Source organism: Cygnus olor, chromosome 3 (genome assembly GCF_009769625.2).
Source record: "Cygnus olor isolate bCygOlo1 chromosome 3, bCygOlo1.pri.v2, whole genome shotgun sequence".
Classification (NCBI taxonomy): Eukaryota; Metazoa; Chordata; class Aves; order Anseriformes; family Anatidae; genus Cygnus; species Cygnus olor.
This window is the reverse complement of record NC_049171.1, coordinates 72,660,272-72,679,841: the sequence shown is the minus strand read 5'-3', so window position 1 is coordinate 72,679,841 and position 19,570 is coordinate 72,660,272. Positions and strand designations below refer to the sequence as shown.

General features: G+C 35.3%; 1 protein-coding gene across 1 annotated transcript in view; it reads left to right on the top strand.

Moving 5' to 3' along the window:
- PRKN (parkin RBR E3 ubiquitin protein ligase) overlaps positions 1 to 19,570 on the top strand; it is a 761,494-nt gene that overhangs the window by 374,206 nt on the left and 367,718 nt on the right. Inside the window, exon 6 of the mRNA XM_040551523.1 lies at positions 9,092 to 9,207. Within this exon, the coding sequence (XP_040407457.1) occupies positions 9,092 to 9,207 (116 nt within the window). The remainder of the gene's footprint in view (positions 1 to 9,091; positions 9,208 to 19,570) is intronic.

The window sequence follows — 19,570 nt, the reverse complement described above, 5'->3', positions numbered from 1 at the left end:
CTTTTTGTGGCTTACGTTCACATAAAAATTCAAATCTGATTGCCAGAGGAAATTAAGCCCAGAGTAAAGGGTTGATTCTCTACAGGAAACACTTAATAACAAATTTAAACAGTTGGATTCTACTTTAAAAGAGACTGATGGGAAAGTTTAAGTCCTAGAAATCAGCACTAATGTTCAGGATATGATGATTGTAATACATGCTAAGTAGCTACTCTGAAACCAAGACTTCCTCTGTGGCTCAAGTAATTTAAAGGAACTTTTCAGCATGTAATAACAGTTTATTTTGGAAACCTGGTGAACAAATTCAGTAGAACCCAATAAAGCCCAAATGGTTGGGCTTCAGGGGCTAGGGGAAATAATTTAATCTTGCTGAAAACTGCAGTCTTAGTTCAACCAAGAAGTTAGCGTTGATCAGAAATTGTATTTCTCAGTGAGACGTTGGTGAAAATAGTTAGGAACAGAAGGGAAGACGGGAGAGTTTGTACTCTTCCAGGACAGGAAGGGCATGAATTTTTCATCTTATTTTGTATGAAAGCCTCGTCATTCTTGCTGAAAGTTACTGTCACAACTAATTTACTGCATCTTTATGTATCAGGTATTAGAGTATCTGTGGCATGTTAGTTTTGCTTTTCTGGTGATTGGCTACATGTCTGCTAGGCCTTAGATCCTTCTGTGAGGTAATTTTCCAGGCAAAAATCCATTCTATGGATGTGATGCCCTGCAGCCTTCATTTCTTTGTTTCTATTCAGACAACGGGTGAGAGAAGAGCTGGATGGTGCTGGAGAGCCCCGCTCCCTCTGTCTTTTGTCATGGAGATGTTGTGACTTAATGAATTGGCAGCAGAGTTGTGACAGAATTGTTTGAGTCCCAGCCACCACTTGCAGAGGAAAGGAGCAAAAGCAGAGTGTAACTGCCTTTAGACGAGCAAAGCAAATCAGAAATGCCGTTGTTTAAAAATGAGTAAAGTCAATTTCACACAAAATACTTTTGTGGGTGATTGAAATAGCATCATCCAAGCAGCAGCAGCTTGATGGATTCTGCTGTTTGTTTCCACTGGGTCTTCTCCAATAAATAAGGAAAGAATAATATGTGGTAGGTACTGCATTCCTTGTTGTTTTCGCTACACAACAAGGACTACAAAACTGTAGTTGCATGTGTAATTTCCAGAGTTTGGCATTATAACATAATACTTAATAGCCTATCATGCCTGTTACTTGAATCCTAATTGTATCCATCTTCTCTTTTTAGTTTTCAATGCAAATATTAACTGAAAAGGAGTAGCTTTTTTTTTTTGTAATGCAGAAAATAGATGTGCAAGCTGCATACACAGTTGTACAAAAACAACCATGTTGGTACAAATCACTGAATATCGTGTGCAATAAATGATGGTTACCTTGGCAATGGATTGTGAATAAGATCTCTTGATCATTAATAATCTGTTATACCACATTAGATGGTTAAGAATAAATGACTGAATAGTAGCTATAGCCGTCCTGTTGTTATTTTTTTAAACAGTATCTCTTTGTCCAGTGAATTCTGAAAAAAAGAATGATAGAAATATTCTTCCATGGCAAGGGGAATAAATATATAAAGACTGTTTAAAAAAAAAAAAAAAGTGTATGAAAGTGGAATCAAAGAATGGTGAGAACAGAGGTTTTTTGCCTGTTTGTCAGCCCTTGAAAATTCCTGACAAAAACTCGTTTATGATGAGACTTTTAGTTGCATTTTTATATGCCTAAAATCTAGCTTTAATTGACTTGAGCAGAAATAAAACACTAGGTCTTTTGAAGAATTATCAATAACGTGCATTTCCCATCCCACTCAAAATACTTGTTACATTCAAATACTTGTTATGCACCAAATTTTTCTTGATATCCTCAACTGAATAAAAGCTATGGTGAGTATGTTTGAAGAAAAAGTCGAACCGTGTATTTCTAATATTTTTCTTTCATGACTTCACTCAAAGCTAACCAAAAATAAAAAGGAGATATTCTGAAAATGTATTGACACCTCTTTCCCTGAAATATAATGCATCTTTTAGTCATCCAAATATGTTTAAATTGCAGTTGCCCTTGCTGAACAGAAAAAAGTTTGTAAAAATTCAGAACAGTATAAGTTTTCTCCCCTGAACTGGCACTTGTCTCAAAAAAGTAGTAGTAATAATAATAAAAATTACCTCCCCTCCTCCCCTACTCCACACATAGGTCAAAGTTGATGTCTTCACTGAGGCCAAGCATAGTCTATTTTGACAACCTCAATGAGGAGTTGGCAAAGAGTACTCATCCTAAAGAGCTTTTATCGTGAATAACAGGTCTGTTGTCGTCTTAGCCAGAGGCCTTTTTGAAAAGGGCAATGGAGTTCGGTCAGAAAGCAAATATTAGAGAGATCCTCATGCCACTTTTGTCTATTGCCAAATTAAATACATGTATATGCTTCTTACAGGCATTGAAATTTATTATTTTAGCACTTCTTTGTCATTCTTTTCATCAAAAGATGTTTCAGCTTAGTTTTGAGGTCAGCTTGATTATCAGCAATATATTAGCAAGGTTTACTATACCATGCTGCATCTCTCCCATGTGATGTTTTCTGTTTGTATCCCATAAAGGCATTTCTTTGAAAGCTCTTGCTTCTGGCAGCATCCATGAGCTGCTGTTCTGTCCTACTGCATGTTCTGCAGCAGAGATTCTGTGGACTTGAAAGTCTAAGGGCTTGGGGCTTTCCTTCTTGCTGATTGTTTTGATTCTATTCTGAATTATGTAGGTGTGACATCAGATATTGAGTTTTTCACGTGATCTTTTTTTTCAAATGGAAAAATTGACTGAACATTTTTTTAAGGCAAAGAAATGTTATCTGAATGTAGATATTACTACTTGTGAAAGATTAATATTGGAATGTGAATAGTTAATGTTACCAACGTCTCTAATCTTTGCATCACTGTGTTCCTAAAATCTGTTAAGGGTAAACAGATCCTGAAGGATCCTCCAAATCCAGTGTCATTTAACCTTGATTATTGTCCTACTTAATAGAATAATGCTTGTGGTTCATTACTAGTTCTCTACGTTTTGTAGTGATTAATTTATATATATCTTTAATATTAAAATGATACTTAAGGAGTTACATGCTACAGCTTAAATGCTGTTCTAATACTATGCATGAATCCTTTCCCTCAAAATGAGCTGTTTGCTTGCTTGTACGTAACCACTGAGGCAGTCCACGAAAGCTGTATTGACCGTTGATTTGCCTAGGAGGTGACCCAGCTAGCCATGCTCAAGGGTCAGTTGCGTTTCCCAGCTTAGGGAAGTTAGCAGACGTTTGGAACAGTCTTTACATCTCTGATATCATGATCAAGCTACAAGGTGATGAATTACAGGGGATCCGTGGAGAGAGAAATTTGATTTTGATTGGAATCTTAGGTAAAAAATAAATGTTATTGAATGGAGATTACCTTAGAAATGCTGATGACAGTAGCAGAGCCTAAGGTTAATTTCTCAGGTACAGAAGTTGCAAGAGCAATTCTAGATGAACTCTGGACATAAAAGAAACAGAAATCTCATCTGAGATTTAGGTAGCTATAAGAACGTGTGTTTTTATTTCTGCATCTTTTGATTCTAAAGCTAACTATATTGCTAAAATTTAGATTTTTTTTTTTTTTTTTTTTTAAATCTAAGCATGTAATCTAAGACTGTTTAGGTCTTACAGTCATTTCTTAGTAAAAACAAACCATATAGTGTTCTAATTCGTAAATACGTGATGCTAGGTGCTCAAAACCTGACTTGAGGTTCTTGGAAGAATTTATCTGCTGAGCTATGAAGGAGATGAGGAAGTTGGTAATGCAGGCCACTATTTTGATGACAACGTCTCCCAGGAACCAGGGCTAGTCAAAATACTATTGGCTCACAGAAGAAAGTGGAGTAGTCTTATGTATACAATACATATGCACTCAGGAGCCTATTAAAGATTCATTCAAGCTTTGACTTCAACAGTCTCTCTCTAAGAATTGTTTCTTGGCTGTACAGCCTTCCTCGCATTAGTTAGCCAATGGAATTTAGCTCTCCTGTCTAACACGTTTTTTTGTTAATAAGAATTTCTACATTTAGGTAATGTGATGTTTTCTGGATTTTTCACTACAGAGAGATTCCCAAGCCCTGGAAAGCCACTGCCTGCAATTATTCTGGGATGTAGGAACCTTAAAACATCCCATCTCAGAGCCAAACCCAGTTTTTCCCAGAAAACTTGCTTGATTCAAAGGCTATTCAGAAGTGGGTTTCTTCCAATTAGTCCTCAGATCCACTGAATAGCTACCTAAAATTTTAGTTGCAAAAGATGGTGAAGCTTTATCATGGGATAGTGCCAGGATGACATTAGTGTTCTCTTATTTTGGAGAATAAGCCTCCTTTCATGTGTCACCATACTTGTAAGTGCTAATAATTTGAAAAATGAAAACTATACCTTCTCTCTCTCTCTCTCTCTCCCTCTCTCTCTCTCTCTCTCTCTCTCTCTCTCTCTCTCTCTCTCTCTCTATATATATATATATATAAAATATATATTATATATATATATTGAATGTATATATAACATGTTATATATAAATAGCTCTGTTATAAATAAATAGTTTTGCCTATTGATTCTAAATAAATGTGTGGGTAATGCATGATATATATGTGTGTGTGTGTGTAGCTTAGGGACCGATCTTGACCAATAGCTTATTTAAAAAAAAAGGTAAAAAAAAAAAAAAAAAAATCAAAGGCTGAGCTTCCTTAGAATTTTAAGCAATTTTCACAGCAGTAAGAAACGTATGTAGAAACCTGTATTTTCATGTGTGAGTTGCGCATCAGCTGAAATGCAGGATATTTTTACGCTTGCTAGCAAAGAGCAGTACCTTTTCTGACACTCCAGTCTACTGGACCAGAGAATGTGCATTGAAAGGGCACTGTTTTTCTGCTGCCTGTGATGCATTTATTCCCTGTCAGATCCCAGTCTCCTACTGGTGGTTTGAGCATCATTTTGGTCACTTGCCTGGATTGTTTGACCATCTAGAAGACAGTTTGCGTATAATCATAAGTTAGGGGTATGCTAACTTCTTTATTTGGAAAGACAGAATTTAGGGAGAGATGCTTTTTTGTAAAATATCAAATAAGATTTTTTGATAAATTTGAGTATTTTCCTCTGAGGGATGAGTTTCATGCAAAGTAGCAAACAGTGACCATGCACCTTTGAACCTTTTCTTCCCCCTTGCAGTTTTTACAATGTTGTATGACACATAAGCGATAACAGGAATGAAGAATATGACAAAGTATGTAAGAGCAATGCCTGCTCCTTTCTCTGAATAACAATCTATCAGATACGCTGCCAAAAGGGTGACATTTGTAATGTTAAATAGAATGTTCACAATTTCAGGGGACCTATGCCTTTAGGCAAGAAAATGATCTAAAGGTATTCTCTGCGGTAGAAGGTGACCATAAAACTACACACTTTCAGAACATAGAAAATTTTTCTCCATAATTTCTTCACATCCATACTCAATGCAGATCATGAATACTTAACAAAAACAAAAATGCATTTATTAGATTTTATTTTTGCCAAATGAGAACAAAGTGCCCAATAGAGGAATGTCTACTATTAGTAATTTCTTACTACTATTAGTGGTAATTTTTCCTATTTTGAAATATTCTAGAAGTGGTGAGATAGTGTTGTAGACTCCATTAAATTTTAACTATCCCTTTTATGTTATTCCATAAGCTTTGTTGTTATAAGGTTAAAATGTTGAAATTCTGAAAATACTGTTTTATGCAGCAGCATATAAATTCAGTATAGGAAGGTATTTTGGTGTTAATACTAAGAAGTAACTTTGTAAATACATCTTATGTTACAAATAAATAGTAGTGAGTTGTGTTTTTACAAAATGTGTAAAACCAGGCCGGTTAAGATTTTAATTGCAGCTGTGAACCAAATTGAGTTCAGGACTTTTAAAATAATTCAAACAACCAGAATGCATATTATAATGATTAAAAAACAAACAACAACAACAACAACAAAATGGTGGAAATGCAGTCCATGCTGCCAGAGGTGTCAGGTGCTCTCAGATTCCAAGTGCTGTATTTCAGAGCTCCCATTGCAGCACTGATGTCTTAGGCCTGCAGAAGTGGGCTGCTCTGGGGAGTTCTGTAGAACTGCATATTGCAGAGGTTTGTTGCTTTTGCAAAGGTGCACATCTCATAAATGGGTTAGTTTTACTGCATTGTTAGTCTTGACTTGTGCTCAACTTTAATATTCTTTAGTCTTGAGAAATTTAGCTGAACAAATACTTGATATGTAATCTGGGGAATTTTTCTGTAATTCTACCCATCCCTCTTTTCTGTATGCAGTTAATATTAAAATATACTATTTTTTAATTGTAGTTTACTCAAGCAGACAATCTTTCAACGTGTAGTTTCTGAGAACAGCAATATTGTCTTTTGTTATTTGAAATAATGTTTTGACGTTCAGTTATGTCCCCCATTCAGAAAAACCAAAGCATGTTATAAATGTAATTAGCAGAGGAATTTTCTTAAAGCAGTTTTAAAGAAGATAAGCAGAAGTATAGAGAAGTAATTTTCCCAGAGTAACAAAGAAAGTAACTTGGAAAAGCAGTCCCATGTTCTTGACTTCTCTCCCCGGCCCCCCCCCCCCCTTTTTTTTTGTGGTTTTAGTTGTTTTATCACATGAAAGTATTGGAATATTAAATGTTTTCTAAAAAGAGTTCAAGTCTAAATCTTTTTCAAGTATTTTAAAGCTTAATTCCTTTATTGTTCATTTTTTCTTCTTTGCTTGTGACCCACAAAAAACTTTTATTATAGTGGGTAAGGAGTTTTATCAAAAAATATCTTATCATTGTGTATTTCCTTGCCCATAGTTTACCTGTTCTGGAGTAGTGAGTGGTTAGTATACTCTTAGTTCTATGTGGAAGATGTACTGAAGCAAAAAGATATTTTCAATTCTTCTACTGCATTAAAATAAATCTTTATCAATGCATAAAAAAAAACTCTTCAAAACCATTAGGAAAAAAAGCAAAAATAAAAATTACATTTTTAAAAGTTGAAAATAAGTTGAAGTTTGTATAAGATTTTATATTGATTGTATAAGGTTTTATGTACTCCAGTTGAATGTGTACTTCCGTTGACTCATTCATGATTGCTTGGTGCTTCGAGTTACTCTTGTATCTAAATGCAGTGTTGAAGTGGTCCTGAGCAAGAGAGAGAGCACAAATTCTGAACTCTTTTCTAAGGATGACTGGAAGCATATTTTCTTGGCTGGGACTTGTTCCCAATGTTATGGAACAGAAGGATGACCTAGCCATTTAAAAAAAAAAAGTTCATGTTAATATGTACAGGTGATTACTTCTAAAACTTTGTGAACAATTTATTGGTTTTAAAAGCAGACTTGCCTTTAAACTATCTTCTTAACCCTTAGTTGTCTTAATAAACCGCTGCAAATACATGTTTCAGAAATGAGTCCTTAACTTATGGTGGACTGTATGTATTTTATTGGTGTTCAATATATTGCATATCAGGGCTTCTCTGAGAAGCAGAATTTACTAACCTAGGAGCAAAGCTGTATTAATACTTCTGATATCCCAGTCATCAGATTTCATGTTAGAGGTATTACTGCATAGTACTGTCTGTCTCATGTAGAAATATGCAATATGTTTAAATGAGGTATATTGAGAAAGCATTGAGAAAGAGCTGTAATTCACAGCTCTGCTTCCCAGATGTAGAAGAATTCCACGTATGGTTTGATACAGCGTGTGGAAGGAAGAGCTTTTTCTGGACTGATTTTTGTACAGTTCTGTAGCAAATCTCAGTGCAAGTTTGTGTAGGAGGAGAAGGTGATTTTATATTAAACAAAACTTATTCCACTCAAACTCATTCTCTTGTATTAATATACCAACAAACACTGAGATATGTGTCTGGATAGTCTAGCTAGGAACTTGGGGTGTCAGGGAGGACTAGAAAACACCAGCTTGCAAGTCTTTTTCATAGCTTTTGGGTTGTTCTTAACCCTGCTTTTTGGATGTGGCTTTCATGCCCTGAGGAAGTTCGTACTGATTGTAATTTTCTTCATTCTGTCCTACCTATGTGAGTCATTAGGAAACACTGTTGATTGAGTCACTGTCTTTATGCCTCTTTTTCTGGCTGCAGTTTATTGTGTTTTTTAAAGATTTTTTTTCCTTTGTATGGATGCCTAGAGAGTCACTTGTGACCTTGGTACCGTCAACACCTGTCATTCTTTTATGCCTTCTTATCATTTCTTCTGATGCTTTTACACCTATACCTTTGAATTCACACTTCATTTATACCAGTCTTAATGTTTACATTAGAAACCTCAAACAACAACAAAAAAGGTCTTCAACGAAAAAACAAAAACAAACCTGGAAGCTGTCATCTGTGGCTTCTACTGCAATGCACATGTCTTCAGACTGCTTTTATTTACAGATGCGTACAGTGATTTGGACGTTTAAAACAAGCTGCATAGAGTACTGTGGACTAAAGCAACTTAATTCAAATGCTATGTAATATATAATTATAAATGTAATATGTGTCCAAAGAGAACTAGAGCTTCCTTTTGTTATGTTGATAAAATCATATTTGTATAGATTTCCAACGTCACAAAAGTCGAGGCCAGGATTCACTAATTTGGAAAAAAATCTATGTTCTAGAAGTCAGAAAATAGTAATATGTAACAAAAAAAAAAAATAGTGGAAATGGTAATGTACAGTTGCAGTTCGTAATACTCTGTCTTCTGATGGTTATGCATAGATGAAGTCAAGGTCAAGTCATTTTTTCTACAAATCCAGAAATTCACATAGTGTATCACACTGATGTCAAATCAGTGCACAAGTAGATATCTTCTTAACCTGGAAAATCATGGAGAAAAATACCTGGACTGCTATTTTTGCAAGTGATTCTTTCTTAACCTTTCCTAATGATTGTCCTCCCTTTCTGCTGGCAGTGGTGATTTGTCTGTTGTCTCAATTGTCAGTTAGCCTAAGATAAAGGGAGGACATGAGCTGCAGGTATGTAATCTTCTCTTTATCTCTCCTTCAATATTTCAGGAGTTTTACTTTAAATGTGGAGCACACCCAACAACTGACAGTGAAACATCTGTGGCTTTGAACCTCGTTACAACAAACAGTCGCTCTATCACATGTATAACATGCACAGATATTAGGTAAGTACAATGAAAAGTGTCAGAGATTCACAGTCTCAGTGCTTCAGAGTACTTCTCACTTTCAAAGAGCTTTTTTCCCACTGCTGGTTTTCCTTTTTAAACCTTTTTTCCCCCCAGTATTATGGTGAAAAATGAGCCATGAATTCAGGTGTATTCTTTGTTTTGATGGTATAATTACAGTTTACATTTTTATAACTCAGCTAAAATACAGGTGGAAACCTGAATGCTACAGTCTGAAATGTTTAAGATAGTGGTATAGCTGTATAGATCTGTACTTCTAGTTTGTATCTGAGAGCCAGTGAATGAAAGCACGATTTTGAGGTGGACAAACTATTCCTGCATAAACAAACCTTCTGATGTTTGTTTTATAAATCAAAGCAAAATTACTTATGATGAGTCTGTTCTCATGTTCTTGTTTATTGCCATTTTAAATGCTGTAATCCATCTTACTGTATGGTGTTTGGGCACATACATTCAAGAATACCATTGTCTGCAAATGCATGGATTAAAAACCAATTGCTCAACAAAGACAAAAGCTACTATTGCTGTGAAGAATTAACTGAAGCACATTCATCTACTGAACAGGAGAGGTTTTGAGGCTCTACCTCAAAACCAATAACACCATGTTATTCATTTTAAGTATTTCTGTTGATTCGTCTGTGTTTTGAAATACAAGAAAGTATTTGGGAAAAAAAAAGTCTGAGTTCCTATAAGATGGCAAGTCTAAAAATGTTGAGAGCTAGGAAAAGCTGGATTGCTGGAAGTAAATTTCCTATTGGAGATTTTAGGTTGTTATTCTGATTGTAGTCCATACCATGTATAATATTATGTTGTGCTTGTGTGCTGCTGCATTGATATTTGATTTGTTGCTAACACTATATGGTTGAAGAACTTGCTTCCTATAGATTAAAAGATAATTGTGCATGGAAAAGAAGAGTATGGTGTCCAGCACTTCACGTATATGCAGGGCTTACAGAGTTGTTGTGCATCTGTTTCAGAGTCTACCGTGCAAAATTATTTAGCTGTCCTAATGGTTAGGTATGCAGCGGTATTAACCTCTCTGTAATTAAGGATAATATGCAGTTTCCATTCTTAGCCCAGCCTTCTCCTTTTCCAAAGAACAAGAGTGTAGAATATCAGCCATAAATGTGTTTACTTAGGCTTGAGAACTGGTTATAATTATTTCAATCAAATTTGAAATGAGTATGTTGACATTTTCTTGAATTGATATATTCAGTACAAAACTATTCATTTGTAGTCATGAATGTGTAATTTTTTTCACAGTTTTGTGACAAAATCCCAAAGGAAAGAAAGAGTTTGGACTTAATTTTCTGGATTTGCTTAGCTTAATTGTTCCTAGGACTAACTATTGGCTTCCTAAACTTTACTAGTAAATGTTATTTGGACTATTTATTGCTATGTCAGAAAAGTATGCCAATTCTCATTTATTTAAGTTAAGGCATCAAATAACTCTGGAAACCTAAGTTTCAGAAGACTTTTAGCTCAGCACACCATTATGGGAGCATTTATTTATGAATAAGCTTGTTGGATTTATATGCTAAACAAGGAAGGATTTAGATACTTGACCAGCTGGCAAGACAGTAACAATTGCTAGTTATCTACCCATGGTAGGGGCAACAGGTTCCTTGAAAGACTGTTTATGAGTGACTTCAATCTTGTTTTAAGTAGCAGATACAATTGTTCATAAATAGGTTTGTCTTCTGCTGTGGAACATGAAGATAATTTTTAGAAAATGAAAGTTCTGTTTGGTTTTCTGAATGGCTAACAGATTTTACTTGATCATAACAAGATCTCTGAAGGCTGTGGCATGAGGAAGAGATCATATCTGCCATCTCTTTAAAAGCAAACAACCAACAACAACAACAAAAAAAAACAGCCTACAGATCAGCTTTATCCTTGTCAGTCTCCGAAAACTCAGGGGATCATGCTTCCATCCCAGTATGTCTTATGGGACATGGAATGAATTGTTTGGCAGAAGGCACTGAAATCTGTTATCCCAGGAGTAAAGGAGTGTGCAGGAGAGTCCTCCAGCAGCTTGTTGTTGTTGTTGTAAGTATACTAATAAATTTATGTAAGCAGAATTCAGCTTCTCAATTCCTAGCGCTGTAGTCATAGGCTTCTTCTCTAATTCTTTAAGAGATGTAACGAAATCATGATGAGGATATCTCATCCTTTTCTTGTTTATTTCATAAGATTTTGAGGATGACATGTGTTCTCCTGCACACCTCCACACCTCCTAATCTACTCCCACCCATGAGCAAGTCTTTTGTACTGGCCAGTGGGACTGCACAAGGTGAAATCGCTAGGAATTAGACAATATTATTTCAGATCCTCTTCTCTTCTGTGGTTGACTAACTCGATTGTACCTTGACACTCTAGCAAGTGTGAGACACCTTAGGGCAGATAGCACCCTTGCTTACAATAAAATGTATGCCAAGGAGAACTGTAAACTGATCTTTGGTCAAAAGAAAGAAGTAGCAAGGTACGTTTGAACTCTGTGCCGATTCATATGGTGTGTCTTCTGCAAAGAGATGATTTTGAAAGCATCCTTGTTGGTGTAGTTGCAGAGCTAGCTCCAAATATCAGTCTCTCTCAAATTGGTAACTCAGGATTTCATAGCAAGATTGCAGACCAACCTAAAAGCTGTTAGTTATCCTGTCCTTTCTAATGGTTCATTGGGCAAGAAGTGATTTCCTTTACTGCAGTGCAGAATCCTAGCATCCCTCTGTACTGCTAAATGAAAGAAGGCCAACAACTGATTCTTGATCCTGAGGCAAAAGGCAATGACTAGTAGATGTTCTACGCAGTACTGTGGTAGTTTGGCTCTTAGTCACAGCCAGATTGGCATCTTGATGCTAAAACCTGAGGGCTCATCGCTGAAACTAGATCCGCAGTGAAAGTACACCTTTTATCCCAGTGTCAAGACAGCATGGAATAGGGTTACTCATGCCCTACTATCCACTATGTGGGGCTCAGGAAGCATCAAAACACTTTACTAAACATGGTGAAAGTACAATGAAGAGGTGAAATTACTGTACGAAAACCTGAGCTTCACAGGATAAACAGTAGCCATTTCCAGGACCCATGTACTGGATTTTCAAGAAATCTGTCTTTATAGATTGCAAGAAAAGCTGTTTCTTCCTGACAACTTACTGGGCTCTCCTCTCAACTTTAAAAACAAAACAAAAAACGAACAATAACAAAAAAAAACCACACTTCTCTAGGCACATTTCTGTGTTAAGTTTAAAGTTTTGTGAATGCATCCATATTTTAAATGCTAATTATCTTTCAGAGGTTTTGATTTTTAAAACCACAAGTCTATTTTTACATTTTTTTTATACTGAACATTTGTAGGTGGTATCAAGAAGACCTTAACTCTCCTTCTAAAGTAAAACCAGGAAATAATAAATATATCCGTTCCTTCTTCAGCCTAATACTCTCATCTTACCACTGATCATTAGGACTAGGATTCATTGCTTTAATCCTTCAATACTTTCAGTGCCAACCAAGGTTTGTTTATCATTGTTCTTATTCATGTGCACACATCCTTCTTAAAAAAAAAAAAGTCCAATGTATGGTTAAACTGCCTTTCTAGTTATAGTCAGTCATCTTCTATATTCTTATATGGCCAATCTTGCGAGTTGTCAAAATATAACTTCACATATATGTTTGGGTGAATGAAATAATTTTCCAATTAAAACTTTGAAACAAATCATTTTCATTTCTATTTTGATTTTTTTTTTCACCCCAGTTGCAAGGATGATCAAAGGTAAGCATGTTTTACACAAAGCTAGATTTAGAACAATAAAATCAATTATAAGTGTTGTGCAAAGGTCATTGTAAATAACTGGGCTACCTATGAAATCTCTGCTCACTGTTTTGAGTTTTTAACTCTTTTCTCCAACATAGTGTTCTTAGAACATTTATATAGAACTCAAATATGTTTATACACATAACCTTGTAACTTTATTTAAACATAGGTGACTGTATTTTTGGTGGTGATCACTATCTAATATTCCTATGCAGTTGAAAAATACCAACTCTGCTGATTGTAGTCTATAGCATTCAGCTGGAAATGAGGAATAACTGTATTTGATGCAATAACAGTTACTTTGTATTAGCTCTGATACAGGCAAAAAAAGTATATTCTTCATAATAGATTTCTTTATTTTTTCTGAAACAAAAAAATTAAACAAGAAAAATGACAACCAGCTGCTATTTATGTATTCATAGAGAGGGTGGTCAAGCATTGGAATGAGCTGCACAGGGAATTGGTGGAGTCCCCATCTCTGAAAATACTGAAGAGACATGTAGACGTGGCACTAAAGGGTCATGGTTTAGTGATGGGACTTGGTAGGTCAGACTGATGGTTGGACTTGATGATCCTGAAGATCTTTTCCAACCTAGACGATTCTGTGATTCTTCTGTTTGTTCACATACATTTATTAAGAACAGCTAGTGCACCACAGGTGGAGCAATTAATAAACCTCAAGATGCTTGGCACAACAAACATGATTTTAGCTGGGCTTACAGAGCTTATGAAAAATCTTATTTAAAGAAGTAGTGTATTCTATGGTACATAGAAAAATACACAGTGGAAGTAATATTTAAGTATATTTTCAGTTTTATGCTCAAGTTTACATTAGGCACATATTCTTTCACCCTGGATTTATATTTGATATTCATATTTTCATGCAGCTCTGACCAACAGAGTGAAATATTTTAGAGCCAAATACCTTTGTAGGGTTATGCTAAATCCATTGCAAGTATTCGATATAGTGTAATGCCTTCCAATGCTTTCTGCTTATCTAGAATGGAGTTGGTGTGAATTGGCAGCCTTTACGCATTTATTTCTTTTTTGTAGCATTCAAGGTGATGGGTTGCTATTTCATATCTTTGAAGAAGCTCTTAATATGTTGAGCAAATGGCTGAAAGTTGAAACAAATACTAAAATGGTACAATCCTCAAGGGGAGATCTGCTTTTGTCAACTGTTTCTAGTAGAAATAACATCAAAAGAGGTTAGGAGTACCCCTGGGTACCTATAAATCAGGCTCAGGAATAACAATGATGTCTAGCAGTGTAAAAATAAAACATGTGGAACAGAAATGCCTCGCGTCATCTTTCACAAACTAGGTAGGGTACAATTCCTAAAGGCACCATTACTTTTAGCTTTCAACAGATACAGATAAGTACAAGAGATATATAGGGCTTGCTTTCACTTAATAGATAGAAAGAATTGTCCAGAAGTATTTCCTTTTGTGTTGATCAAAAGTTTTTATCTGATAAATCTGTATTTCATAATCTTAGGGGGAAAAAAAAAAAGAAAAAAAAAAACTTTGTTTTGTTTAGAATATTGGTATTTAGAATATGAAATATTGTAATTTGTTTTTCTGCAATTCAGAACTCGTACCCCTAAAATTGGAGGAGGAGGTTGATATTGCTAGTGGTGAGAATTAGAACTACATATGCAAGATGTTCTTCAAGTGTAACTGTAACTTAAAATCTTTGTCAAAATTCTTTTCAGCCAAATCAGTTTAGACTCTGATTACATTAAACTCCATGAGCAGGAGACTGTTGTAGAAGGTCAGTACTTGGAGGGAAAAACTCAAAGGGAAAGTACTATTGGAAATCCTGTTAGAAATTCAGTAGACATCTCTCTTCAAATTGAATCAATAAAGAACAAATAACTCTGCATGTCATTAGGGACAACTGTGTGTTAATCTGATTCTTTTGGGATTACTTTGATCCCCCAAAACCTCTAACTAGCTCTTGATCAGCCATTTTTTCTTCAGTGTGTGTTTTTCAGAAGAAAAAGTACATCTAACAGTTCTTGTCCTCCCCCTCCCCCCCCTTACTTTTCTGCAGTTGATTAAGGGACTGGAGCACATTGCCAATGAGGAAAAGCTGAAAGATCTGGGACTTTTTAGACTAGAGAAGTGGAGACTTGGGGAATCTTATCAATGTGTATAAACGCCTGAAGGGGGGATGCAATGAAAATCCAGCCAGGCTCTTTTTGTTGGTGGCCAGTACCAAGACAAGAGGCAATGGGCACGAACTGGTACACAAGAGGTTCTGTCTAAATATCAGGAAGCAATTCTGTACTCTACAGGTGATGGAGCAGTGGTACAGGTTGCCCAGAGAGGTTGTGCAGTCTATCTCCTTGGAGATCTTCAAAACTTCAAAAGCTAGCTGGGCATGGTCCTGAGCAACCTGCTGTAGGTGGCCCTGCTTGAGTAGGGGGGTTGGGCCAAATGGCCTCCAGAGGTTGCTTCCAACCTCAGTCAGTCTGTGATTCTGTGAGGGAGAAGGTGTGACAAATTAGTTATTGATAACTGCATTCTTTCCCATATTGCATAATAATGTTGTATGTTGCTTTGAGATCAAATGTTTCTTCTAGTACAGTTTAAAAGATTTTCTTTTTTTAGTAACACATGAAATTATTTTTCTTACCTTTCTTTCAGTCTTGATGCAGACTGGATTAAAAAAAAAATCAAAAGAAAGGGGAGGGAATAATAGAGGAGAAATCTTCTACTGAATATAACAAAAAATATGTGAGGTAGCAGGTCTACCATGATATTCAAGAGCTTTAATATATAAATAATCCTAGAATATTTAGTTTCAGGATTGAATCAAATCTTACAGCTGAAGAGACAATCTGCAAAATTTAGATTCTGATAAAGATCTATATCTGAACTGTAAACGTTTCCAAAGTGAAGCAGTTGTCCTAGAGTTTTGACTGCGGTCAATTTTGATGTTATCCGAACAGTTACAAGGGATCTTCTATTCCCTTCCAAGATTAAAAAATAAATAAATAAATAAATAAATGCAGGCTGTATCTTTTAAAAGATATGGCCAACGTGATGTTTTTCAGAAGAGTAAATAACACCTTATTCCGGATATACAATTGCTATTTCTCTTTGATTCTGGGGTATTGAATCCTAGAATTGCCCCTTGGGCTATTATAATTCAAGCAAGTTATCAAGTCTATATTTAGCTCATCTTTTTTAAAAGTATGTTTTCCCTCTGTGACCTGTTTTGATAATGCAGTTTCTCCTCCAAATCTGTGCCTTCTACATTCTGTTGTCTTTTATGTACCTTGAGTAGTTCAAAGACAAGTGAGAAAAGATTATGTTAAGAATTAAATCTACTTTGTCTAAGTACTATGACCATCAGGGACATTGTCTACTGCTTTCTCTTCTAATACTCCTGAAATTAATAGGATTTCTAAAGAATCACTGAAAGTAAGAAATTAATCAAATATCAAAATAAGAACTGTTACTAATTGGTTTAAGGCTTTTTTATTTTTCTCAGCAAGGTAGCCTGTACAGTACTGATTTTTACAGCTGTAATATTTGAGTTTTGTTACAAGCAAAACCACGAGGAAGAAATATTTTGGTGGCTGTTTTGTTGGTATTTTGAAAGATGAACAAATTCTAGTAATGCCAGTAAGTGACCTTCATTTCTTTGGTGGCGCACACTGGGGGTTTTAGACTCTAACACTTGTACCGTGGGCTTCTGGAACAATGTACCCTGTACAGGCAATTCAGCTGCCTTAACCTTTCCACTGAATTGTAACTACTATTCTGTAGCAGCCCCCTGCGGCACTGATAGGACATCACTGCATTTCTTACTGTTTTGCTTCTTTTTTTTTTTATGATCTGCACTGCAACTGCATTTCAGTGAGACAGTTCCAGCTTCTACAGATTTGTGGATTATTTTTTTATTTGTAGATTATTTTTTTAATTGCCATGTGTCAAGTATCCAGTTTCACCACGTGCAAAATTTGGTGGACCTAACATCCAAAATATTTTGAGGAAGCCTAAATTTAGGGCTATTTATATTTTTCATTGATTGGTCATGTAAACTAGTTAATATTTTTGTGCGAATGTTTAAGGTTTAGATAGAAATGTTAAAAAAATAATATTTGAAATGTCTAAGAAAAGTATAGTAGCAGATGTTTGTGAAATGTTATTCAGAGAGACATTTTTGAAATTTGCAAGCCCACAGCATGTTTTTTTATGTCATAAATGTTCACAGGTCCAGATCCAGGCGTTTGGAACTTTCTTTTCCTTCGTTTTAAAAATAGTCCCTCAACAGAGAAAAGATACTCCTACCCGCCCTGCCCACCCCCCCCCCACCCCCCCAAACCAGTTGGTTCTTCTCTTCTTTTCTAGGTCAAGGTTGGTGACAGCCAAATATTATCACCATCTGATAGCTATTTAGTGGCCTATGAGAAATGTCACAGGAGGTCACAATCCAGTTGTCTTTGGACAGATGTTAATATTTCAAAAGCTCACCATCACAGGTGATACTGATTAGCAAGCCTAATAATCTCAGCAGAAACCTGAGGTCTGAATGAACAAGGTGAACAAATTGCAGAGAGTTGTTACCTTCAGGACTGAACTGAAGTATTCTGGGAAGGTGTGCTGGAGCAACTTCAACTTTTGTCTGATGAGTAGCTTGCCATTTGGCTAATCTTGCACTTCAGTAAGATGAGAGCTGTCGAGACATTGCCTTTTGTTGTCTCTGACTTTATTTTATATTTTTAATATAAGAAACAGTAAGGAATTGAATGTGAATATGATAGCTGAAGAAAGTTGTACAAAATGAAGTGTGACAATGAGAAATATGCTCTTTTTAAAAAAGTCACTGCTGTACTGTTTTTAATTAATTGACATTTAGTAACTAACGTTGAGTTTGTAGTTAACGAGTCATTGATGGAAGACAGACTTAATTTGGAAACAAAGTTAAATATAGAGAAATAACATTAGTCTTTGTGTGAATTGTTTTCAAGTATAGTTTAGATAAAGTATTATGTGTATATATATACACATAAATATATCTACATATATGCATAAATAACTTTAATAGAAAAATTAGCATTTCTTTTAAACTTGTGTACACTCATTTATTTTTAAGCTGGTTTTACGAAGAATTTTGCTCTGCTTCCCATCTTATTCACAAGTATGTCCATACTGGGCTGGGGCAGATTTGAAAACTGTTAGATCCCTGAGGAACAGTCCATGGTATCAAATAAGGAGTGTATTTATTGACGTATCTTTCCAGCTTTCCCAGCCTTCTCAGCCAGTCATCAGCTACTTGAAAGCAGAACTACTCTGTCCTGATTGACTCAACATCAGCAGGAGCAGCAAAGGCAGAAAATTGCATTCATTTTCTCCTTAACTAAAAGAACTTATCAAAGATAGGGGTTGTGGAAGGAATATCTTGACTACCTGCTAAAATTTTTTACTCTTATTACAGAAGTTCATATGTACAAGTATATGTGAATTCTGGTTTTGAAACAGCCACTGCTAGGAGTATTTGAAATAGTTGAACTAAATTTTTTTCCATTGTGAATTGATTTCTGTAATTTCTTCATTTCTAACTTGATATGAGATTGAGCAGATGTACTCTATCTCATTTTCACAATTCAGTTTTATCTAACTCTCCTTTTTCTTTTTTTTTCATCTTCAGTGTTCTATATGGAAAGAACAGATGTAGAACAAAAATATTTCAGTTACTAGTAATGAATATCTATTTCATTGAGTTTAGTTCTGAGAAATTAATTTTTAGTCCATTCAGTTGTTGGTTAGGAAAGAAGTGCAGTCCATTAGGATGTACTTCCATTCATCTGAAGGAAAGAAGACATAGACATAGAACTGAAAAAGAGGTGTGTTTTGTAGACTGTTATTGAAATAGAAGTCAAACAAAAATAAGTACGTGTCTAAGCAATTCTACAAAGGGCGTTGAAAAATTATGAATACTTACTCCGTTAAAGCCTAATGTTTGGAAAAGGGCTTTGTAAGACAATTGTTTAACATGGAAGAAACAGAGCTATTAATCTATTTATGACAGTCATAAAGAGTAATTTGTTAGTGATTGGACTGATAATTGGAAAAAAAACTTTGAGGCTGCTGTATCTTGGAAGAAAATCTACAAGAATGAATGGGAACTAGTATAGATATATGCAAAAATAAACATCCTGTATATTTAGCTTTATGACACTCTGTAGAGGGGGAAAAAATATAAACATTTCCTTTCTGATACAGTTCATTTTTAATTGGTTATTTTTTAGTCACAAAATTATAGCAATATCACTGACATCATCTGTATCAGTATTATCAAATTCCTGTTATTGTAATGTAGCAAAAACTAGAAAGAAAGTGCTTGTGGAAGATGTGAATTTCACTCATTTAGGAAATAGAGAAATGAGTGATAATATTAGAGAATAGAGCAACACAACAGCAGGGAAAAAAATATGCACAGAGTGGTTTTAATTTGCAGAAACTTAGCAAAAAATGGAAACAGCAGTGTCAGGCAAAAGTACCAAGATATAATTTC